Below are 25,178 nucleotides of genomic sequence, written 5' to 3' on the forward strand. Positions count from 1 at the left end.
TTTCTTTTATTTTACTTTCTGTTACAGAACACAGTGGCTATTAGTGTTTCGGTTATCTACTATATGTAGAATACTTTCTCTGGTGTATCTGTTTTCATTCATAGACTTCACTGCATGGTGATTAATCATGCCGCCACTGCCTGAACTGTCGCAGGTGAAGATTGGGAAGTGACGTCCCTTGCTATAAAGTGGCCGTCTATGGCCGTGCAGTGCTGCATGTGCATCTCAGAGCGGGATTTCAGTACTGGGTAGAGAGACTCTGCCATCTGCAGACCATTCCCTTATATCACAGCGTTACATTTACATAATTGTACAAAACCGTGCACATACCTGGAAACACAATGTTACTTTATTTAGCTGGTAATCTGGTTTTAATCCTTAATTAGAACATTTTCAGCTCATCTTTTGACAGATTTAATGAGAGTGGTTGTCTTAAGTACTGGAATCTTGAATTTGTTGTTTTTTTGCTCGGTGGATAAAATGAAAAATAGAACAAAATAACACATAAAAACATTTTATGCAACAGTACAGTCTGCATTTGTTCATACATCACCCATACAGTAGTCACACGTCGTATAAATAAGACACTTATATAACATGCACGTATAAAAATAGAAGCGTACCACAACGCTGCTTCATCTACAGATACCTAGTGGTTACTGCGAACCAATCTGCACCAAAAAGGTTGTGAAATACACAAGGACCAAGTACACAAGTGTGGGGAGTCCGTGAACGTATTCAATCCTCCTACTGGAGACCCCAGGAAGTGTAATGAGAAGCCCCTAAATCTCCAACTGTCACTATCATCAGTCTTAGTTTGGGGTAAGCCATTTGGGTACAGGTCCAGGAACCTGGAAGGAGCGACCATCTTGCATGGAGGATCCAGTCCAAATAAGAATTCTTCCCAATAGAGAATCCTTCTGGTCTCGGTGCTGGAGATGGGAGCACAGCAGGCAACCAAGGCACCCAACGTCATATCAAGAGTAATATCGACTTTTGTGTCCTGATGATACAGTTAATGGAAGGGTCACTGATGAAAGGGAAGATACCTCCCAATAAAGACTATGTGACAGGAAGAGTCTATACAGGATAATCATGGAGAGCGACTGAGACAAGATGACTCCCACAGTGATCACCTAGTGAAGAAAACACCAGAAGTTAGTGAGACATCGATACAGGTGATTATTGCTAAAATTAGGACCAATTATTAGAGGAAATAAGAAACGCATAATAAATAGACCAATGAGCGGTCATGGTGCACGGTTTTGGAGATAAAAAGGTTGCCTTCCATTTCTGAAGTACAGGGGCATGTTCTTTACCCAAGAGGCCAATGTACTCACAGCTGTCTATGGGTCCCAATATAGTCATTAGGTGTTACATCCAGCTGTAGCTGTGGAGTAAGAACGATGCGCTCTGCTCATCACTAATGCAGCCAATTTCTGCCCGTACACCGGACCACTAACACCAGCCGCAGGATACTTTGTCCATATACATTTATAATGGTCCTCACCCAACAATCCCATTCTTCAGTCCCAGGTTTCACTCAAGTGTTTTAATCAAATTCCCTAAGCTACTAACAGACAGGGAATGTTCTACAATAAAGAAATAACCATTCCTTACCCACCGAATCCCCCCTCAGCTCAAGAACTGCCCCCCCTTTGGTGGTCCCCACCAGTCCTGCAGTGATGAGGTCTAGCTTATCAATCATGTGACCACTGCAGTCAATCGTGGATTACAGCAGTCACATGCTGGACACCCAAATGTCAGCAGCAGTCATGTGAATGACTTCTGGCATCTGATGTCAGCATGACTGGCAGGGAACAATGGAGGGGCGAGGGATTCACAAGGTAAATAAAGGTCCGTTCTTTATTTTACAAAGAATGCTCCTGAGCACCTTTTATAACATCAGAGAAACCCCTGTAAATTCGGTGTAGTGGTCCCCAGGTAATAAATCACAACCAAGGCATGTTGCCAATTTGAGATTGAAAATTCCAGGATGATTATGTCGGCAGAATCTTTAAACCATGCAGGAAAGGCTCATGGCAACTTCTAGGGATGGCTCAGCTCAGAGAAGCCAAAGCCCACACCGTCTTTCAGATACAGAACATAGAAAACTTCTAATGTGTATGATTTTTTGTAAGTATTCTTCACGGCTTTTTTACTTTGGTTGGAGATATTCTCATCATACACCCTAAACTTATTGTACCTTTCAGAAAACTTCGATCCCTGGTGCAGTTTGCTTTAAAATACAAACAAACCACACTTTTTTCACTCTCCCCAGGTCCAGCATTAAGTTTCCACTGCTGCACACGGCATCTGTTACTGGTACAGCGCTTATGTCATGTGGACAACACGGCAGCCAATAAGTGAGCGCAGCGGCTCTAAGGGGGGCGCTCAGTCTACAAAGCGTAGAGTCGGAGCTCGCTGATTGGCTGCTGCGCTGTCGACGTGATGCAAGCGCTGCAGCCAATCTCAGGCACAGGGATCAGTGGCAGTAACATGGCGCTGGACCTGGGGAAGGCAAGTCATGCATTTTTTTTTCTTTTAACAAACTGCGGGTGTGGAATGGCATTTTCTGAAAGGGGACAATCCCTTTAAAAGCATTAAACACTTTATAGGAACAGATTTTCCTAAGGGTTTTGTAGGGGGGCAAACAACAAGACGTAGTGCTCACCTTCTCTCTCTGATACTCTTTAAAGAAGTAGGAGATGGCAACAAAACATGGGTGGCACAAGAACCACAAGAAACAACCCTAAAAATGAACACAGATATTACTCATTTACATTTTAAAGCAACACAAAGAATAAAATGCTCACAGGCAATAATTGGATCGGCCGAAATGGCATTATATTGTGCCATTTTTGTAATGTTTTCCTGTGGGATCTTACAGCACAGCAAAATGAAGGGAATGACACCCGGTCATTCAGCATGAAAAATGTGAAGGTGCTACACGAATCATGATCCCATGATGAGACTCCTACCTTGGCAAATGTAATGTAGAATTGGCGTTTCATCGTGCTCCTCTCCACGGTGATTATCTGGTACAGACCACAGGCCAGAGATGCGGCTAAACAAACTTTCATAGCAATCAGGAGGAGGCCGGCCAGGCTCTGATGGGCATGGTAACTGTGGTGATCGGTGTCCTCAAACTGCTCCCAAACCAGAAGGATGACCTGCACCAAACACGCAGAAGAGAAGGGATATACTTATATAATGTAATATATCACACACAGAGGAACCGCACCACTAACCCACAGACCTGAGCAATAACGGCAATCACGGCGATCCCAGTGGAGGTCGGTGTGGAATCCCACTGAAGAGGTCTTCCTTGTGACTTCTTCATTCTGCTGAGAGTCCATCCAATACACAGGCTGAGGAGCAAGTATAACATCTGGACCTCGGAGGCAATGTCACATACTAGAACAGAAACGGAAGAAAAGTGTAACATGTGCAATACCTTTTTGTTCAAGGCAACCTTGTCAGTTGAATCATGATGTCCAAACTATGGTGAGCACGAGTCAGAGCCTGGCTGCTGGATCATACCCAGGTACGTACTTCTAGGACATGCTGGAGCGCTTCAGAGACCACCTAGTGGAAAAGCCATCCGGAGACCATCGGGAGACGCGAGGAGTCTGGTGCAGTCCCCGGCCAGCTTCTCCCTGCACTGCTCATCTCTCATGTGTGCACATAGGGAGAGATCTGTCAATCACCAGCAAATGGATGGGGATAACCAGGGACCACATCAGATTCATCTCCTCTCCCCCTACAGTCCCTGGACGGATTTTCAAACTAAGTTTTCTCTGAAACATTACAGTATTTCATAGAAATACATCCTTGGCTGCAGTCCTGTGTCCAGCCTCAGATTCATGCTGTCCTTGGTTTGGGAAACATGAATCGGCTGAGAGGTTCCCTTAAATCTTAACGTTAACATGAAAAGGTACTGAAAACAAAATATAAAAATAATTATAAATATTCAACAGCACTCCCTTTTTTCACATATCCACACCCTAACGTTCCCCTTTTTTCATATCCTATCCCCCATTTCCAATAAGTCTTACCCTACTAGAAATGCTATTACTTATGATGATACACGCCCCCGGAAGAAGCTGGGCGAAATGCGCGCGTCGGGGCGCGAGGTTTTCTATATCGCACCAGCGGCACTAACTGGATCCTTATGATAACCTGGTAAATTATACCCCTTTACTCTTTAGATATTTTTGTGATTATGGCTACCCATCCACTCCAGAATCCAGTACAAAACTACTACCCTCATCCACAAAGCACTCCATGGCTCAGCACCACCCTACATCTCCTCTCTGGTCTCCGTCTACCACCCTACCCGTGCCCTCCGCTCCGCTAATGACCTCAGGTTAGCATCCTCAATAATCAGAACCTCCCACTCCCGTCTTCAAGACTTTACACGTGCTGCGCCGATTCTTTGGAATGCACTACCTAGGTTATTACGATTAATCCCCAATCCCCACAGTTTTATGCGTGCCCTAAAAACGCATTTGTTCAGACTGGCCTACCGCCTCAACGCATTAACCTAACTATCCCTGTGTGCCCTATTAAAAATAGAAAAAAAACAAAACACATAATCAGGTTCCTTGCATCGTGTTCTCATACACTTTATGCAGGTAATAGCACTCTGTGTCTGTACTGCTACATACTTAGGCTGATAACTGGTTCATGCAGCTTTACATGAACACCCGAGCCTTACACTATGGCTGGTCCAAATAACTAAAGCAATTGGTACCATCCACCTCTCGTGTCTCCCCTTTTCCTCATAGTTTGGAAGCTTGCGAGCAGGGCCCTCATTCCTCCTGGTATCTGTTTTGAACTGTGATTTCTGTTATGCTGTAATGTCTATTGTCTGTACAAGTCCCCTCTATAAGTTGTAAAGCGCTGCGGAATATGTTGGCGCTATATAAATAAAAATTATTATTATTATTATTATTATCTATGTTATCTCTGATGGATTGTATCTTTATAAATATTATATTAGGATGAGACACTGATATACATTATATAACGGATTTTCTTTGAAATGTTTATTATGGTGGCCTCATATCTTAATGTCCATAGAAATTAGAACTGATAGCATCTGTGTAGTAGGTTATAAATCTCATGTTGTTGTGACATAGAAATCTGAATAATAGATTAACAGCACCACCTAGCGTCTGTTATCAGTATTACATTCTATATCTGCACTTTATAAGCTCAATTTTGAAGAGACGTGCTGGAAAAGGGGCAATTATTGATCAAGCCACACGATGGGGCAGTACTTACTTAATGATTCAGCGCTTTGTTGAACTGAAAACCTTTCTTGTAGACATGGCTAACCCTCAACTGACGCTAAATGAAAGTCAGTGGAATCAGGTGACTGAGCTGGAAAAATTGCTAGAGCACCCATTTACAGTGACTAAAAAATTACAAGCAGAGGACTTAAAGGGAACCTGTCACCCCCCCCCCCCCCAGTCGTTTCAAACTAAAAGAGCCACCTTGTGCAGTAGTAATGCTGCATTCTGACAAGGTGGCTCTTTTAGTTCTGGGTGCTGTAACTTGAGAAATAATCAGTTTTATAATTTGTCTGAAATACCTGCTCCTCAGTCAAGTGGGCCGGCATTTCCCCCCTGCTTCAGACAGCACACAGCTGTCACTCACATCTTCTTGGCGCCGCCTCCTCCTCACCGCTGTTTTCAAAAGTAGCCGGCGCCTGCGCTCTTTTCCCCTGCCTGGTGCGGGGCTGTGAATCCCAGCCCCGCAATGTGAATAAATCATAAGTCACTGCGGGGCTGGGATTCAGAGGCAGGGCAGCCGCGCAGGCGCAGTCAGCTGGACTGCATGTGAGGAAAGACGGCCAGCGCTCACTGCGCCTGCACCAGGCAGGGGAAAAGAGCGCAGGCGCCGGCTACTTTTGAAAACAGCGGTAAGGAGGAGGCGGCGCCAAGAAGATGTGAGTGACAGCTGTGTGCTGTCTGAAGCACGGGGGAAAAGACTGCCCACTTGACTGAGGAGCAGGTATTTCAGACAAATTATAAAACTGATTATTTCTGCAGTTACAGCACCCAGAACTAAAAGAGCCACCTTGTCAGAATGCAGCATTACTGCTGCACAAGTGGCTCTTTTAGTTTGAAACGACTGGGGGGGGGGGGGGGGGGGGGGGTGACAGGTTCCCTTTAACTCCAGGTATTTTCTTAAAGGAGTGGAAGAACCTGATGTTTCGCCTGTCCCAAAGAGGAGGGTTAATTGCAAGTGGCATTGCTACATCAATGAAACGGAGAGAGGAGCTACTATTACAAAATAACATTCTTTTGGCAGCTGTTTATGTAGACCCAATGCATCGGATTCTTCTAGATGATCAACAGCTAACTAAAGGAAAAGAAGCTCTGTTTGAAATAGCAGTAAGGATGAAAGGGTTGCAGAACAGTCAGGAGGAACAAGAAGAATTTGGTCGTCCTGCCACATCTTCACCCTCATCAACTGATGAAGAATTGAATTTCGAAAAATATTTGGATCACAAGAACCGTGCAAAGCGTTCCCGCATAGAAGAAGAGTCATCCCCATCAAAGAACACAGCCAGTACATTTCAGCAGAATTTTTCATGTGCACTAAAAGAAATTGAGAAATTTGACCGTTCATCAAAATTAACAGTGCAACAAGCGATTCCTCTGTATCCTGACATTGTCAGAGATGTTGCCCGAGTGGTTACTGCTTTGCCACCATCCCAAGTTAGTGTAGAGAGGTTGTTCTCTGCTCTCAAAATAATTAGATCAGATTTTAGGGCATCCATGAAGGAGGATCTGACAGAGGCAATACTTTTTCTGAGGACAAATTTATAGATTTCTTCTTATTAACTGCATAAGTGTTTATTGCATATTTACTTACAAGAGTTTAGAAAAGTTTATAAAAGTTATTTGCTATATTCTAATTGTATTGTATTAAATATAGTTTTTGCTCTAAGTTGTCTGATTACTTATATGATGGTGAGAAACTGAATAAGCACGATGTTAATATTTTACAACAGTAAATTTATTGTTACGAATTGGCCATTTATGAAGGAGTCGGAGTCGGAGCCTGATAAAATCCAGGAGTCGGAGTCGGAACTGTGGCTTACCGACCCCACAGCCCTGGTTAGAATCGGGCCACCATCTAGTCTACTATATAATTGTCTAAGGGTCACTTCCGTCTTTCTGTCTGTCCTTTTGTCTGTCTGTCACGGAAATCCCAAGTCACTGATTGGTCGTGTCAAAACAGCCACGACCAATCAGCGACGAGCATAGTTCGGCGGCAAAATGGCCGCTCCTTACTCCCCGCAGTCAGTGCCCGCTCCATACTCCCCTACAGTCAGCGCTCACACAGGGTTAATGGCAGCGTTAACGGACCGCGTTATGCCGCGGTGTAACGCACTCCGTTAACGCTGCTATTAACCCTGTGTGACCAACTTTTTACTATTGATACTGCCTATGCAGCATCAATAGTAAAAAGATCTAATGTTAAAAATAATTTAAAAAAAATAAAAAGTAGTTATATACTCAACAAGCCTTTCCCGCTCCTCACGTCGCTCCGATGACCGCTCCATGCATTGCGATCTCGCGAGATGATGACGTAGCGGTCTCGCACATCATCATCTCGCGAGAACGCAATGCACTCTTGGGACCGGAGCGCGCGAAGAACATCGGTAAACGCTTCGCCTGGATCCGGGGGCCAACGGACGGTGAGTATATAACAATTTTTTATTTTCTTTTTTTTTTTTTTAACAGGGATATGATGCCCACATTGCTATATACTACGTCAGCCGTGCAATATACTACATGGCTGTGCAATATACTATGTGGGCTTTGCTATACACTACGTGGGCTGTGCTATATACTATGTGGCCTGTGTTATACACTACGTGGGCTGTGTTATATACTGCGTGCATGGGCTGTTATATACTACGTGGGCTTTGCTATACACTACGTGGGCTGTTATATACTCCGTGGGCTGTGCTATATACTACGTGGCTGTGCTATATACTCCGTGGCCGGCCGCAAACAATCAGCGACAGGCGCAATCTGTCTGTCGCGGACTCTGTCACGGAAATCCAACTCGCTGATTGGTCGCGGCAAAACAGCCACGACCAATCAGCGACGGGCACAGTCCGGCGCCAAAATGGCCGCTCCTTCCTCCCCACAGTCAGTGCCCGTTCCATAATCCCCTCCAGTCAGCGCTCACACAGGGTTAATGGCAGCGCTAACGGACCGCGTAATGCCGCGGTGTAATGCACTCCATTAACGCTGCCATTAACCCTGTGTGACCAAATTTTTACTATTGATGCTGCCTATGCAGCATTAATAGTAAAAAGATCTAATGTTAAAAAAAAAAATAAAAAATCAGTATATACTCACCTTCCGGCGCCTTTCCCGCTCCTCGCGACGCTCCGGTGACCGCTCCATGCAAGCAGCAGGTTCCGGTGCCAAGGATGGTATGCGAGAAGGACCTGCCATGACGTCACGGTCATGTGACCGCGACATCATCACAGGTCCTGCGCTCATACCAACCCTGGGACCGGAAGCTGCCGCGTGCACCGCACACAGGGCCAGGACTTCAACGGGCCTTCGGAAGGTGAGTATATGTTTATTTTTTATTTTAAGTCTGTATACTATGTGGCTCTGGGCTATATACTCCGTGGCTGGGCTATATACTCCGTGGCTGGGCTATATACTCCGTGGCTGGGCTATATACTCCGTGGCTGGGCTATATACTCCGTGGCTGGGCTATATACTCCGTGGCTGGGAAATATACTACATGGACATACATATTCTACAATACCCGATGCGTTAGAATCGGGCCACCATCTAGTCTACTATATAATCGTCTAATTCTGTCTGTTTTTCTGTAACGGAAATCCCGCATCGCTGATTGGTCTCGCCAGCTGCCCGCGAACAATCAGAGACAGGCGCAGTCCGGCCGCGAATTGGCAGGGGATTTGAACCACGCTTTGCTGATAATGTATATATTTTACCCGGAAAATCCTGTGTATTCATTGCATTATTCTTAAAGCTTCATAAATAAACTACATACGTATCCTAGAATACCCGATATATATATATTACAGCTCTGGAAAAAATTAAGAGACCACCACATCTAGACCCTGTCATGGGCAGCCCAATCTCCAGACCTGAACCCCATTGAAAACCTCTGGAATGTAATCAAGAGGATGATGGATAGTCACAAGCCATCAAAGAAGAACTGCTTACATTTTTGCGCCAGGAGCAGTGTAAAAGACTGGTGGAAAGCTGCCAAGACGCATGAAAGCTGTGATTAAAAATCATGGTTATTCCACAAAACATTGATTTCTGAACTCTTCCTGAGTTAAAACATTAGCATTGTTGTTTCTAAATTATTATGAACTTGTTTTCTTTGCATTATTTGAGGTCTGAAAGCACTGGGCTTTTTTTGTAATTTTGACCACTTCTCCTTTTCAGAAAAAAATATACAAAATTTATTGCTTGGAAATACGGAGACATGTCAGAAGTTTATAGAATAAGAGAACAATTTACATTTTACTCAAAAATATATTTATAAAAAGAAAAATCAGACAAACTGAACATTTTGCAGTGGTCTCAATTTTTGCCAGAGCTGTATATTTGTGTGTGTGTATATATATATATATATATATATATATATATATATATATATATATATATATATATATATATATATATATATATATATATATATAACAATTTGGAACCATTTGAGAAGAGGATGGAAAGAAAAAAAAAAAAAATGCTGACCTACCCAATATTATCCTATTAAAAGACACAAACTGAGGCTGCAGTCACACTAGCGTATGGCATCCGATGCCATCTGCTACTGACACTCGGCTCCAGCTCTACTGTGAACGTGATCTTCCATTGCCGGCATCTGTGGTAATCACACTGCACTGGGATGACATCTGAGCGCAGCCCGATGTTTTGCACGCACCCATAGACTTGTATGGGTGCGTGCCATCTGATGAACACTGCCAATTGCAGCATGCAGTGTTTTTTTATCATGCCGTCTGGGTATGAGGATATAAAAACGCTAGTTGGCACTGCTCCATAATATTGCATTGGAGTGCCATCCAAAGCTAGGTGGTGCAGAACATCCCAGGCCATAGCTGGTATACTGGGCGGTGAGAACATGGTCGGGGCACCGGATTCCTGAACTGCACCACTTGTCATTTACTTATTTTACACACCTATAGGGTCACATAAATTAGTAAAATACATTGCTGTTGCCATTGTAATGCTCACACTCTGCCAAACTGCCAATAAAAGGTGCTCCTTTACCGTCCTTGGCATACCTGAGGAAAAAAAAAAAAAAAGAAATTAGTGGAAATAAAAAAAAATAACTACATCACCCAATCAAATAAAGGAAAAAAAAAACGACTTGTGATAATTACCATGAGAAATGCAGGTAGTTTGCCAGGGCAGACACGACTTGCAGCAGCAGTGCATTGGATAGCACCTTCAGGACCGTGTGCATCGGCCCACCCTTCTTAATGGTCTGCCACAGCGCCTGGATGTATATACACGCGGCCACGAAATACACCAGGACAAGCAGGAAGAAGAACTCGTGCAACCCTGGGGCAAAGAGGAGACAGGAGAACAAGCTGCTCATGGGCCGATCATGGCGAAAAAGGATAGTCACAAGTAATCACCATGTCTTTTAACCCTGGCATGACCATCACTTTATTGTCTATCAACCTAGATGTAGGAGATCTCGTATTTTTGTGCAGGAGGAGATGCAATTTTAAATGATACCAACACTAATACCATTTAATGGACTGAATAATGGGAAAAAATGGGAAAAAAAAAATAATTTTGAAATTGTTTGGGGGTTTTGTTTTCCGGCACTCATTATGTGGTATAAACGACCTGGTAGAACAATTCCTCAGCTCAGTAGGATTCCAGCAATATAAAAAACCCTTTCTAGGTTTAGTATTTCAACTACCAATAAAAATCAGAAAGATTCAAGAAAAAAAACAAAAAACACTTTCTTGGTCCGTCATATTCTGAGACCCGAAGCTTTTTTATTTTTCCCCATCAATGGAGCTTTGTAAAGCCTTGTTTTTTTTGCATGCCAAGCTTCCATTTTATAGCCACCATTTTGGCATACATATGACGTTTTGTGCTCTGTAGTGGGTTTTTTTTTTTCGTGGGTACTGCAGTCAGCTAACAAAAGCCATTCTTGCATTTGGACACAATATCTTCTTGGCGAGTAACATAGGGATAAATCATTTATATCTGGATAGGTCCAAAATTTTTGGACTCAAGGATATTAAATGTTATTTATGTTTTTTTTTTTTTTTTTAAACATCTTCCACACTACCTCATATACTCGAGTATAAGCCGATCCGAGTATAAGCCGAGGCATCTAATTTTGCCACGGAAAAGTGGGTAAGCTTATTGACTCAGGTATAAGCCGGGTATGTATTGTCCCCTCATCCCCGTCCTGTTATGCGTGGCTCCCCCCGTCCTGTTATGCGTGGCTCCCCCCCGTCCTGTTATGCGTGGCTCCCCCCCATCCTGTTATGCGTGGCTCCCCCCCATCCTGTTATGCGGGGCTCCCCCCCATCCTGGTATGCGGGGCTCCCCCCGTCCTGGTATGCGGGGCTCCCCCCCCATCCTGGTATGCGTGGCTCCCACCCGTCCTGTTATGTGTGGCTCCCACCCGTCCTGTCCTGCTATGTGTGGCTCCCCCCCATCCTGTCCTGCTATGTGTGCCCCCCCTCCCCCATCCTGCTTATGTGTGGCTTCCCCCCGTCCTGTCCATGCATGCAAGGCTCGGCTCCCACCCTTCTTACTCACCCTACTGCAGCGGTAGCTAAATAGTTAAAATCAATCAGTATTGCTACATCAAGTCGCGGTGTAGCCGAGGCCCTTGATTTCTGGGTATCTTCCAACTATGTATAAAGTTAGGGACTGTTCACATTTACCGTATTTTCTGGTGTATAAGATGACTGGGCGTATAAGACGACCCCCAACTTTTCCATATAAAATATGGAATTTGGGATATGCCCGCTGTATAAGACGGGGGTCATCTTATACACCCAGTCATCTTATACGGCGTGTGGTTCCCAGGGATCCATATTCATGTAAAAAATAAAGAATAAAAAAAAAAAAATATGGATATACTCACCCTTCCGAGAAGCCTGGCTGTCACTGCTGCAAGCGTCTGCCTCCGTTCCTAAGAATTGCAGAGCGTGAAGGACCTTCGATGACGTCACGGTCTTGTGATTGGTCCGTGACCGCTCATGTGACCGGTCACCTGACCGTGACATCATCGAAGGTCTTTCACGCTCTGCAATTCTTAGGAACGGAGGCAGACGCTTGCAGCGGTGACAGCCAGGCTTCTCGGAGGGGTGAGTATATCCATATTTATTTTTATTCTTTATTTTTTACATGAATATGGATCCCAGGGCCTGAAGGAGAGTTTCCTCTCCTTCAGACCCTGGGAACATCCAGGATCGCTCCCTGCACACGCCGTACCCGGCGTATAAGACGACCCCCGACGTTTGGGACAATTTTTAGGGGTTAAAAAGTCGTCTTATACGCCGGAAAATACGGTACATAGAAACGTCTACAGTCCGGTAAATCAGTTCATGTACATCGACCCTTACCGGACTCATCTGCTCCAAAATGATCAAAAGGATTCCCAGCAGAATCAGGATTCAACAAGGTGACCTGAAATGTGATCTCATCTGTGCGCGGGTCCTCATAGCTCATCAGACAGGTGTACCTGTCCACATATATGGCGTACCACGCTAAAGGAGAGGTGGTCTGTGGCAGGGTGTAGTTATACTCCGTTTGGTTCAAAGGAACTGAAAAAAAAGAAGGAAGTGTAAATATCAGTGGCAATACAAGCCGGTAAAGTGGCAACGCTCCTCAGTTCATGGCTACACACAGGCTGGGAGATCGGAGAGGTGCCGGATTACCAAATGTACCAATTCCAGTACCTGATAACATGGAATAGGACAATTAATGTTTCAGTGTGGCGGAATTTGGACAACCTGGTTCTGCTTCTGCTCGGCTTCTCGTATCTGCTGTGCACATGTACCAGATGACAGCTGCTCTACTCCATACAAACGCTATTCCAGGCTGAATATTATTCTAGGGCTTATGGGAGACAACTGCCAATGTACGACATGAGCCATAGGCTTCCATTATGGATGGATGTCACTGCATGGCAGCATAGCTCCACAAAACCGAGACGGAGAAAGCTTTCCCAACATGTTTTACAGAAAACCCTACATGATAATAGCCTGAAGGCCCCATACACATTAGGCCAGCACCAGCAGAAACCTGCCCCAATCGGCCATCAGGCTAATGTGTATGGGGACCTCCTGACTCTCCCCTGCAGATGATGCCAGGAGAGATAAGGAGCCGCCATGCTTCGGACTGCCAACCCTTATGTTCTCGGGGCAGTAAGCCATCATAGAGAACCCAGGAGTGGTGGACAGAGCAAGAGCTCCTGAACAATTTATCTAGGGCCTCTGACTGTACTGGAAGAACAACTCTAGGGTCGGGCTGGGGTTAAATATTATAGATATTTAAAAGGGTTTTCCCATGAACAAAGTTCATTTTAAATCAGTAGATCTTGGAATAATACATTTCACACTTGGATGTGTTAAAAATAATGTTCCTGTGCTGAGATAATCTTATAAATGTGTCCCTGCTATGTAGTGAAGTGTCACCTGTCAACTGAGACAAGGAGGCAGCTGCCTGCTGTGAATGACAGGATCTAGTACCCCAGCGAGATGAGAGCCCCTAAATTCTCAGAATGGCTCTAACTGGGCATAAAATTCCAGTGTCCAGAGGACAAAACCCTGCCCACCTGAGCCAGACCCTGGAGAGGCATCTATAAGACACCCCCATTACTAACCCCACAGTCAATCCATTAATGCTCATGTCCCAAGACGATTCAGATGTTTTGGAGAGAGAGCATATCAGTGATGCAACCGCTCGCCACGCCAGCCGGCACACACTGAGCAGAGCAAGACGCGATGCATGTGACCAGCAGTAACCTTAATGTCACCACCGGTCACAAGCAGAGCTTCTCACGCTCAGCTCCGTGTGTTCCGGCTGGCGTGGTGCTCTCCAAACCATCCGGATCATCGTGGGCCATGGCCAGTAATGGTGAGAAGATAAGTATAACTTTTTTATCTTTGTGAAATAAATGGGTAAAAAAAGGGTTGGGGGGGGGGGTTTATTTCAAATAAAGGAATTTGTGTGATTATTTCAATTAAATAACTTTACTCTGTGTCTCTATTAAATTTGACTATGGGGTTAGTAATGGGGGTGTCCTATAGGCGCCTATCCATTATTTACCCCTGGGCTTAATGTCAGTTGACATTACAAAGTTGACATCAACCCCATTACTATTAGCCCAAGTGGGAAGAGCTGTGCAAAGCATCAGAATTGGAGTATCTAATAGATGCGCCATGGAGTGCTGTGGGCTGCAATTTTAAGGCCGGGGAGGGCCAATATCCATGTCCCCTTCCCAGTCTGATAATACCAGCTCCTAGTTGTCTGCTTTAGCTTGGCTGGTTATCAAAAAAATGAGGGGAATCCCACGTCGTTTTTTTAAATTTATTTAAATTAAAAAAAATTCGTAGCTACCCCTCTATTTTTGATAACCGGTCAAGATAACGCTGACTGCTGAGGGATGCAGTCTGCAGCTGTCTGCTTTAGCTTGGCTGGTTATCAATAATAAACAGGCAATCCATGCATGTGTTGCAGCTGTCAAACAACCGCGAGACATGCAGCCGTGAGAGCAGCTGCTGTGACTCGTGCATTTTTTTTCTGAGCACATCGAAAATACTCGATTAGAGCACGCTCGCTTATCACTAGTGGCGACCTGTCCTGCAATTTAAGTCTTCAAATAGAGACTGGGCAGCCATCTGTCTGACATGGTTCAGTGAATCCTGCATTGAGCAGACACGATGACCTTGGAGGTCCCTCCCAACGCGAACATTCCATACTTCTATGATTCTAAGCACTATTCACAAGCATACAATGACTTCAGGTGGAAGGTGTCTATTTCTGTCCAAAAATGGGATTAGAGCCCATCACGGCAGAGCAGAAAAGCTGCTACTTTTGTGGAGATCAATCTCATCCTCTGCAGGTAAAACCTGTGCTAGGCCATCAATAGTGGCATGGTGGCACAGAGGAGATGAAGACTCTGGCAAGCTACCACGTGAGAAACAAGCCTACTGTATATGTACGTACTGGATATTTGTGCGAGGGACAGTCTCTCCGGGCAGCTGTACTCTTCCATGTTTCCGTGCATCCTCACCCATTCTTCATCCTGATAAAGATACAGGGCAGCATCTTTCCCAACTGCGGCTGCCACATTGCTGATCCGGACACGCAGAACAGCTTGTTCTCCTGCTCAGAAGAAGCAAACCAGAAGTCATTCCGCCAGATATAAGAATGACATCGCACTAAGCGCCGGTGATCTGGAGTCTGACAGAATATTAATACATATTACTATAGTGATGGAGGGAAAGGAAAATGTGACCCTTCCTAGTGAATTGCATCAGGGCTCTCATCTGGCATTAGGCCGCACCTTACATCATGGATTAGCACAACCAGCGGTGCCCATTATACTGGGCATCTATTAACCCAACCTCAAAGCAGAGAAGTCACCTTGGGTTGCTGCCTGCAATGGGAAGGGCATTTAACGGGCAAAATGATATGTTCAGTACATGAATGGCCACAGTGCCCCGTGTATAAAACTAGAGGTCCAGGCACAGGATGGGTATGTACGATACTAGGGCGCGGGATGGGTATGTACGATACTAGGGCGCGGGATGGGTATGTACGATACTAGGGCGCGGGATGGGTATGTACGATACTAGGGCGCGGGATGGGTATGTACGATACTAGGGCGCGGGATGGGTATGTACGATACTAGGGCGCGGGATGGGTATGTACGATACTAGGGCGCGGGATGGGTATGTACGATACTAGGGCGCAGGATGGGTATGTACGATACTAGGGTGCAGGATGGGTATGTACGATACTAGGGGGCAGGATGGGGATGTACGATACTAGGGGGCAGGATGGGGATGTATGATACTAGGGCGCAGGATGGGGATGTACGATACTAGGGTGCAGGATGGGTATGTACGATACTAGGGCGCAGGATGGGTATGTACGATACTAGGGCGCGGGATGGGTATGCACGATACTAGGGCGCGGGATGGGTATGTACGATACTAGGGCGCAGGACGGGTGTGTACGATACTAGGGCACAGGATGGGGATGTACGATACTAGGGCGCAGGATGGGGATGTACGATACTAGGGCGCGGGATGGGGATGTACGATACTAGGGCGCGGGATGGGTATGTACGATACTAGGGCGCGGGATGGGTATGTACGATACTAGGGCGCGGGATGGGTATGTACGATACTAGGGCGCAGGATGGGTATGTACGATACTAGGGCGCAGGATGGGTATGTACGATACTAGGGCGCAGGATGGGGATGTACGATACTAGGGCGCAGGATGGGGATGTACGATACTAGGGCGCGGGATGGGTATGTACGATACTAGGGCGCAGGATGGGTATGTACGATACTAGGGTGCAGGATGGGTATGTACGATACTAAGGCACAGGATGGGGATGTATGATACTAGGGCGCAGGATGGGGATGTACGATACTAGGGCGCGGGATGGGTATGTACGATACTAGGGCGCGGGATGGGTATGTACGATACTAGGGCGCAGGATGGGTATGTACGATACTAGGGCACAGGATGGGGATGTATGATACTAGGGTGCAGGATTGGGATGTACGAAACCAGGGCGCATGACGGGTATGTACGATACTAGGGTGCAGGATGGGGATGTACGATACTAGGGCGCAGGATGGGGATGTACGATACTAGGGCGCAGGACGGGGATGTACGATACTAGGGCGCAGGACGGGGATGTACGATACTAGGGCGCAGGACGGGGATGTACGATACTAGGGCGCAGGACGGGGATGTACGATACTAGGGCACAGGATGGGGATGTATGATACTAGGGCGCAGGACGGGGATGTACAAAACCAGGGCGCAGGATGGGGATGTATGATACTAGGGCGCAGGATGGGGATGTACGATACTAGGGCGCAGGATGGGGATGTACGATACTAGGGCGCAGGACGGGGATGTACGATACTAGGGCGCAGGACGGGGATGTACGATACTAGGGCACAGGATGGGGATGTACGATACTAGGGCGCAGGACGGGGATGTACGATACTAGGGCGCAGGACGGGGATGTACGATACTAGGGCACAGGATGGGGATGTATGATACTAGGGCGCAGGACGGGGATGTACAAAACCAGGGCGCAGGATGGGGATGTATGATACTAGGGCGCAGGATGGGGATGTACGATACTAGGGCGCAGGATGGGGATGTACGATACTAGGGCACAGGATGGGGATGTACGATACTAGGGCGCAGGACGGGGATGTATGACACTACACACTGGGGCGCAGGATGGGGATGTACGATACTAGGGCACAGGATGGGGATGTACGATACTAGGGCGCAGGATGGGGATGTACGATACTAGGGCACAGGATGGGGATGTATGATACTAGGGCGCAGGATGGGTATGTACGATACTAGGGCACAGGATGGGGATGTACGATACTAGGGGGCAGGATGGGGATGTACGATACTAGGGCACAGGATGGGGATGTACGATACTAGGGCACAGGACGGGGATGTACGATACTAGGGCGCAGGATGGGGATGTACGATACTAGGGGGCAGGATGGGGATGTACGATACTAGGGCACAGGATGGGGATGTACGATACTAGGGCACAGGACGGGGATGTACGATACTAGGGGGCAGGATGGGGATGTACGATACTAGGGGGCAGGACGGGGATGTACGATACTAGGGGGCAGGACGGGGATGTACGATACTAGGGCACAGGATGGGGATGTACGATACTAGGGCGCAGGACGGGGATGTATGACACTACACACTGGGGCGCAGGATGGGGATGTACGATACTAGGGCACAGGATGGGGATGTACGATACTAGGGCGCAGGATGGGGATGTACGATACTAGGGCGCAGGATGGGGATGTACGATACTAGGGGGCAGGACGGGGATGTACGATACTAGGGCACAGGACGGGGATGTACGATACTAGGGGGCAGGATGGGGATGTACGATACTAGGGCATAGGACGGGGATGTACGATACTAGGGCACAGGACGGGGATGTACGATACTAGGGCGCAGGATGGGGATGTACGATACTAGGGCACAGGATGGGGATGTACGATACTAGGGCGCAGGACGGGGATGTATGACACTACACACTGGGGCGCAGGATGGGGATGTACGATACTAGGGGGCAGGATGGGGATGTACGATACTAGGGCACAGGATGGGGATGTACGATACTAGGGCACAGGACGGGGATGTACGATACTAGGGGGCAGGATGGGGATGTACGATACTAGGGCACAGGACGGGGATGTACGATACTAGGGCACAGGACGGGGATGTACGATACTAGGGCGCAGGACGGGGATGTACGATACTAGGGCGCAGGACGGGGATGTACGATACTAGGGCGCAGGATGGGGATGTACGATACTAGGGCGCAGGATGGGGATGTACGATACTAGGGCGCAGGATGGGGATGTATGATACTAGGGGGCAGGATGGGTATGTACGATACTAGGGCACAGGATGGGGATGTACGATACTAGGGCACAGGATGGGGATGTACGATACTAGGGCGCAGGACGGGGATGTACGATACTAGGGCGCAGGATGGGGATGTACGATACTAGGGCGCAGGATGGGGATGTATGATACTAGGGGGCAGGATGGGTATGTACGATACTAGGGCACAGGATGGGGATGTACGATACTAGGGCACAGGATGGGGATGTACGATACTAGGGGGCAGGATGGGGATGTACGATACTAGGGCACAGGATGGGGATGTACGATACTAGGGCGCAGGACGGGGATGTACGATACTAGGGGGCAGGATGGGGATGTACGATACTAGGGCACAGGATGGGGATGTACGATACTAGGGGGCAGGATGGGGATGTACGATACTAGGGCGCAGGACGGGGATGTACGATACTAGGGCGCAGGATGGGGATGTACGATACTAGGGCGCAGGATGGGGATGTATGATACTAGGGGGCAGGATGGGTATGTACGATACTAGGGCACAGGATGGGGATGTACGATACTAGGGCACAGGATGGGGATGTACGATACTAGGGGGCAGGATGGGGATGTACGATACTAGGGCACAGGATGGGGATGTACGATACTAGGGCACAGGATGGGGATGTACGATACTAGGGGGCAGGATGGGGATGTACGATACTAGGGCACAGGACGGGGATGTACGATACTAGGGCGCAGGACGGGGATGTATGATACTAGGGCGCAGGACGGGGATGTACGATACTAGGGCACAGGATGGGGATGTATGATACTAGGGCGCAGGATGGGGATGTACGATACTAGGGCGCAGGATGGGGATGTACGATACTAGGGCACAGGATGGGGATGTACGATACTAGGGCGCAGGATGGGGATGTACGATACTAGGGCGCAGGATGGGGATGTATGACACTACACACTGGGGCACGTATATGAGCAGCGTTATACACAGGGCAAACATTCGCTTATTACACCGGCTGAATGGGCTGAGTATTCTTAGTGGCATTGCTCCCTGTTATCAGCCTCAGGCACTGGCAGGACACCGCACAAGCCGCCAGCACTAGGCCCAGGAGCTGCACAACACGATCAGTGTCTCCAGCTGCCACCGTCCATACCCACCATGGAAGAGGAAGGTGAAGATGTGCTGCCCCCGGCTGTGCCACGCCAGCGCGCTGTCAAAACTGCCATGCACCGTTTTCGCCCATCCCGAGTGTGGAAGCAGCGACCCCACGGCCAGCAGCAGCAGCCCGAGCATCTCCGCCCATGTACTGCCCGGCGACATGTGCAGCTCCAGCCGCCACATCTGCAGAGTCAACGGGGCGTGGCCGTGACGTCATGGCGTGCGACCAATCCGCTAGCGGCGAAACACTGGCTACGTGTAAGTGACACCAGGTAGAGTCGTCAAGCGCGACCGGCTGTCGTAATATGCAGCTGGAGACGAGTACAGTGTCGCGACATACGATGTGCGCTGTACAGAAGCGTTACGTGTATCCGAGTAGCGCAGCCCCATGTCGTGTTCCTCAGGCCTTGTGATAGGCGCCGTATCGCAACATGAGCAGTGACCACGAGCCTCCCGGGGGCTTCCGCAAGCGGCTACTGGTGACCGGCGGGGCCGGCTTCATGTAAGTGTGTGCAGGGGCGAGCCCTGCTGTATGTGCGGCCAGCATCGCTGCCATAGTGTACGGACATGGCGAGGCTGGGGGTCCGCTCCTCCGGACACGGCCAGGGTGGGGGTCCGCTCCTCCGGACACGGCGAGGCTGGGGGTCCGCTCCTCCGGACATGGCGAGGCTGGGGGTCCGCTCCTCCGGACATGGCGAGGCTGGGGGTCCGCTCCTCCGGGCACGGCGAGCATGGGAGGGGGAATGTGGCTCGTCTGGACACGGCAAGGATGGGGGGTCCGCTCCTCCGGGCACGGCGAGCATGGGAGGGGGAATGTGGCTCCTCCGGACACGGCGAGGCTGGGGGTGGCATTCCTCCAGACACGACGTTTACAAAGGAGGTGAATGGGGTATTGAGAAGTGCTCTTTCTGCTGATACCCCAAGGACTGAGTGTTGCCATGGGTACAGTACATACACAGTGGTAAGGGGAGACAAGGGGTACAGTGCCATGTGCACACTATCAGTATTTGGTCAGTATTTTACCTCATTATTTAGATGCCAAAATCAGGGGTGGAACAATCAGAGGAAAAGTATAATAGAAACACATCACCACTTCTGCATTTATCACCCACTCCTGGTTTTGCCTTACAGCTACTGAGGTAAAAAACCTCACCAAATACTGAACGTGTGAACGTGGCCTTATATACAGATCTTCTATATTAAGCTTTGCGCCGTGCTGAAGGCTACGATGGATCGGTATATTCTCACCCTCCTGAGGTGCCCATATTTCTGCATTTATCATTAAGTGGTGTTCACCTCTTATTGAACTCAGAGCATCTTATTTCTGCGTGCCCCTCATTAAGGCCGGCATACAAAACACTATTTTAAATGAATCGGGGTCAATATGTCTAATTACCGAACAAGCTGCATAACGAAGCCCTTAAACCCAGATCATTACAGGCTCATTTTTTGGAAAGAGTCCTGAAGTGGTTAATGTGATCAGACATATTTGTGGTAGCGTTGTCTCCAGGTCGCTTGTGTCTTTGTTCCTTACAATAAGTGTCCCTTTATGCTCTCAGCAGCGCGGAGGCCTCTTGTCAGGTCTCTGGACCTTGTGAGGGTCTTGTGCCTTTTTGTAATGCAGATATTTGTAAGCACATGTTGTATCTGGAAATGCTGCAAGCAATCTAACCTCCCCAGCACTCAGTATGGCGGCCTAGAGTCAGTCAGCTGCTCCAAAGCATGTGCTCCTAGGAATCTCCACACTGTACTATGGTTCCCTGTGTGAGCTGGGCACGTGGGTGTCCTCCGGGTGCTCTACGGACATACATTACCTTATTAGATTCAAACGTGGAGAAGAGATGTACTAAGCATGGAAAAACATTATTAGTATTACATTAGGCACACTGCTATTCTCTCTCCTGTATTTGCCCTGATCTGGCATTATCTGCGGTATTGTCATTGTTACTGAAGCAGAAAGACCAAAAAGAGTATCCATAGACCACCAATAGAAAGTAAAAAGTACTAAAGAGGAATGAAAGATGGAGGGTTACACTGAAATCCTATACATCAAGCAGCATATAATGTGTAGAGCTTGATGTATAGGAGGTATCTCCCCTTGTGTACGAAACGCGCGTCGGGGCAGTGTGGGCAGGCCTCACTGATTCCTCCATAATCGTGGGTAAGCAATATTCTATCTAACCTATCTGCCTCTAGTTATGTTTGTGGCCACCTGGCCTATCTTATAGTGCATTTAAATTTTGAGACTGGGTGTTATGGTGCTCTGCACATTATATGCTGCTTGATGTGTAGGATTTCAGTGTAGCCCGCCGTCTTTCATTCCTTCTCAGTAGACGCATTTTCTGTATTCAATGGTAATGAGCAAAACATGTTTTAATACGTAATCTTTCAATAAAATATCTTTTTTACTATTGGTGGTTTTAGGCTACTGGTTTTGGACTTTCCGCTTCAATGTATGTAGTTTGGAGTACTCCGCCGTTTTATTGTTAAAGGGGGGCACTAACCTCTAGTCCTAGCCCTTAAATTAGGACTTCGTGCTATGTGATTTTTGTGTGGTTGGTATTGTCATTGTGTATGCTGTATGGCAGCCATGGTGGGGTCTGCTGGTAGAACGTGCCCCTCTCTAGTGCAGAAGATAGCCTTTTCTGTTTCTCTTGCAGAGCGTCCCATATGATCATTTCGCTGGTTGAAAGCCATTCCGATTACCAAGTGATAAATGTGGATAAGGTAAGATCTGTGCGGGTCTGAAATGCAGGACCAGCTGAGCTTTGTGTGCGACGTTATCTTAGGAAGTTGTAGAAATCTGGTTTCGATACATGACCATGAGATTAGCTCTTAGGGTACCGTCACACAGTGCCATTTTGATCGCTACGACGGCACGATTCGTGACGTTGCAGCGTCGTATGATTATCGCTCCAGCATCGTAGACTGCGGTCACACATTGCAATACACGGCGCTGGAGCGATAATTTCATGACGTATTTGCGATGTAGAAGCCGTTGGTTACTGCGCGCACATCGTATACAACCTGTGTCACACAATGCAATCATGCCGCCACAGCGGGACACTAGACGACGAAAGAAAGTTTCAAACGATCTGCTACGACGTACGATTCTCAGCGGGGTTCCGGATCGCAGTAGCGTGTCAGACACTACGATATCGTAACGATATCGCTAGAACGTCACGAATCGTGCCGTCGTAGCGATGAAAATGGCACTGTGTGACGGTACCTTTAGTTAGGGTGAGGACACATGTAGCGGCTCTGTCAGGGTGCTGCCTCACAATCAGGATATATGCACACAAGAGGAAGACTGTTTAGAAAAGCGTTTCTTGATTGCTTTTCCAACATTTTTGGACCCAGAGGTTTCTTGACTTTTTTTTAAATCTATTCAACCACTGTCCTCTTCTGAGCTTTCCTATTTCCAAGACTTGTAAAGTATAGCGTGTTTTCAGATTGAAAAATGCTAGAAAAATGGTCAGCTCACTTGTTTTAGTTCTTTTAAACCACTTAGTGTCTGTGGAATATGAAAGGGTTAAAAGCCGCCCCATAGGCTGAACATTTGTTCAAGTTATTTGCAAACTGAAATTCTGATTTGGCTTTTTATCCTAAGTCATATTGCAAGGCTCGTTAAAGAGTCGATATTGAGTTTTAGGATCTCTGCTTCCAATAGGTGGCGCTAGAGTTCTAGTCCTCTTCCTCTGTGAACAGGTAATATGCATATTTAATTTCCCAGAACGGTATTGCATGGCGTCTATAAGTCTCCGCTATCTGACATGCCAGGCTTGGCTCGTCATTCTCCACAAGGAGAGACATTACCCCTTAGGTTACATAGAAATGTTCATACTTTTGAGCATTTTCTGGGCACTTGTTCAGGTGGGTTCCTCAGGGACCTTCCTGAAAAAGATGGCGTCCATGATAGGTGGGGGTCTGACCTCGGGGACCCTTTATTCAGGGTCCGCAGCCCCTTTAGCATGTTCCCTGCACAGGCGACTTTATTTATTAGCATTGGGTAGAGGAAAAACTATGGAAGAGACTCAGCTGTATGCCCTATGGTCTCTCTCCTCTCGATTTGTGGGGTCCTGGTGGTTGGAACCGCACAGGCTCTAATGTGATAGTATTTACCAGAGATGTCATTTCCAGCATGTAGTAAAACAGCAAAAACAAGGGAGAATATTTGAATGAATGATGTTCTGACAGTCACGTAGATTCATGATGGTTTATTATATAGCCTTTACTGTTAGAGTGAACAGATTTCTAATAGCACAACTTCTTCTTTTTCCTCAGCTTGATTATTGTGCCAGCTTGAAAAATCTTGATGCCATTTCCAGTAAAGCCAATTACAAGTTCTTACAGGTACGGTATGTCCATCACATAGTAGTCAGAGACCAACACTACATGCCATTTTACCTCAAAATGGAGCGGTGACACAAAAACCTGTAGTAGATTGAGGCCAAAAGGTGCGTCATAAAGCTGCATTTGTGGTAAAACTAGTTTGGATTGTGTCTCGGCCTCACAAGAATCCCAACTGACATTTCACATAAAGTCCTGTAAGGTGTGGTAGATAGCCACAGTTATGTCCTGGAACAGGCCTACTTGCTCTATATGTCTGTATAGTGGCTTCTTGTGCGGTCTATAAAGCTGCTGACTGTAGATGAATTCCAGAAGTGATGTATGAAGTCAGTATGTTACATGGGAGTCGTGGTCTGACGGTGGGCTGTGGCTGATAACGTCTATCCTTCTACCTCAGGGGGATATCTGTGACTCGGACTTTATAAAACAACTCTTTGGAACCGAAAATATAGATGTGGTTTTACATTTCGCTGCGCAGACCCATGTAGGTGAGTATGCTTACACTATTATTTCTATGATTTTCCTTATGGAAACTTGTCAGATGAGTGATAAAAATGTAATATATTTAGAATTGAGAGTCCTCAGTGGTTGATACCTTTTAATGGCTAACTGAAAAGATGGTAACAAATTGCAAGCTTTCGAGACTACATATGTCTCTTCATCAGGCAAAGACTAAAACAAATTCTGAAGAATCACATATTTATGCACAACATAGTATAGGAAAAAAAAAAAAAAAAAAAGGGTGAGGGGAAAAAAAACCATGGATAAGCCAGGTGACATGAAGCAGAATTACCATGGGTGATAAACAGTTACGTCCATAAATATTGGGCCAATTCTTAGATAAGGAATGTTTTATTGTCCTGTGATTAGGGTCTGTTGTGATGACCCCCACATGGTCTGATGGGCAAGTTCCTTAAGGTACCTTCACATTAAGCGACGCTGCAGCGATAGCGACAACG

At 47.0% G+C, this 25,178-nt stretch overlaps 2 protein-coding genes across 2 annotated transcripts in view; one reads left to right on the top strand and one right to left on the bottom strand.

Annotated features, from left to right (window-relative positions):
• Positions 1 to 331: 331 nt before the first annotated feature.
• GPR180 (G protein-coupled receptor 180) lies at positions 332 to 20,135 on the bottom strand. The gene is made up of 9 exons (XM_077297167.1): positions 19,869 to 20,135; positions 15,261 to 15,419; positions 12,653 to 12,853; positions 10,433 to 10,613; positions 10,284 to 10,333; positions 3,260 to 3,417; positions 2,982 to 3,173; positions 2,675 to 2,752; positions 332 to 1,136 (listed from the first exon to the last, which is right to left on the bottom strand). The coding sequence occupies exons 1-9, from the start codon at positions 20,050 to 20,052 to the stop codon at positions 978 to 980; spliced, it is 1,362 nt and encodes a 453-aa protein (XP_077153282.1). The 5' UTR covers positions 20,053 to 20,135; the 3' UTR covers positions 332 to 977.
• Positions 20,136 to 20,243: 108 nt separating this feature from the next.
• The window catches only part of TGDS (TDP-glucose 4,6-dehydratase), a 49,610-nt gene continuing 44,675 nt past the window's right edge, over positions 20,244 to 25,178 (top strand). The window contains exons 1-4 of the mRNA XM_077297168.1: positions 20,244 to 20,371; positions 22,530 to 22,596; positions 24,154 to 24,222; positions 24,617 to 24,707. Of these exons, the coding sequence (XP_077153283.1) occupies positions 20,301 to 20,371; positions 22,530 to 22,596; positions 24,154 to 24,222; positions 24,617 to 24,707 (298 nt within the window). The 5' untranslated portion in view covers positions 20,244 to 20,300. The remainder of the gene's footprint in view (positions 20,372 to 22,529; positions 22,597 to 24,153; positions 24,223 to 24,616; positions 24,708 to 25,178) is intronic.

This window comes from Ranitomeya variabilis, chromosome 3 (assembly GCF_051348905.1).
Source record: "Ranitomeya variabilis isolate aRanVar5 chromosome 3, aRanVar5.hap1, whole genome shotgun sequence".
NCBI classification, from domain to species: Eukaryota; Metazoa; Chordata; class Amphibia; order Anura; family Dendrobatidae; genus Ranitomeya; species Ranitomeya variabilis.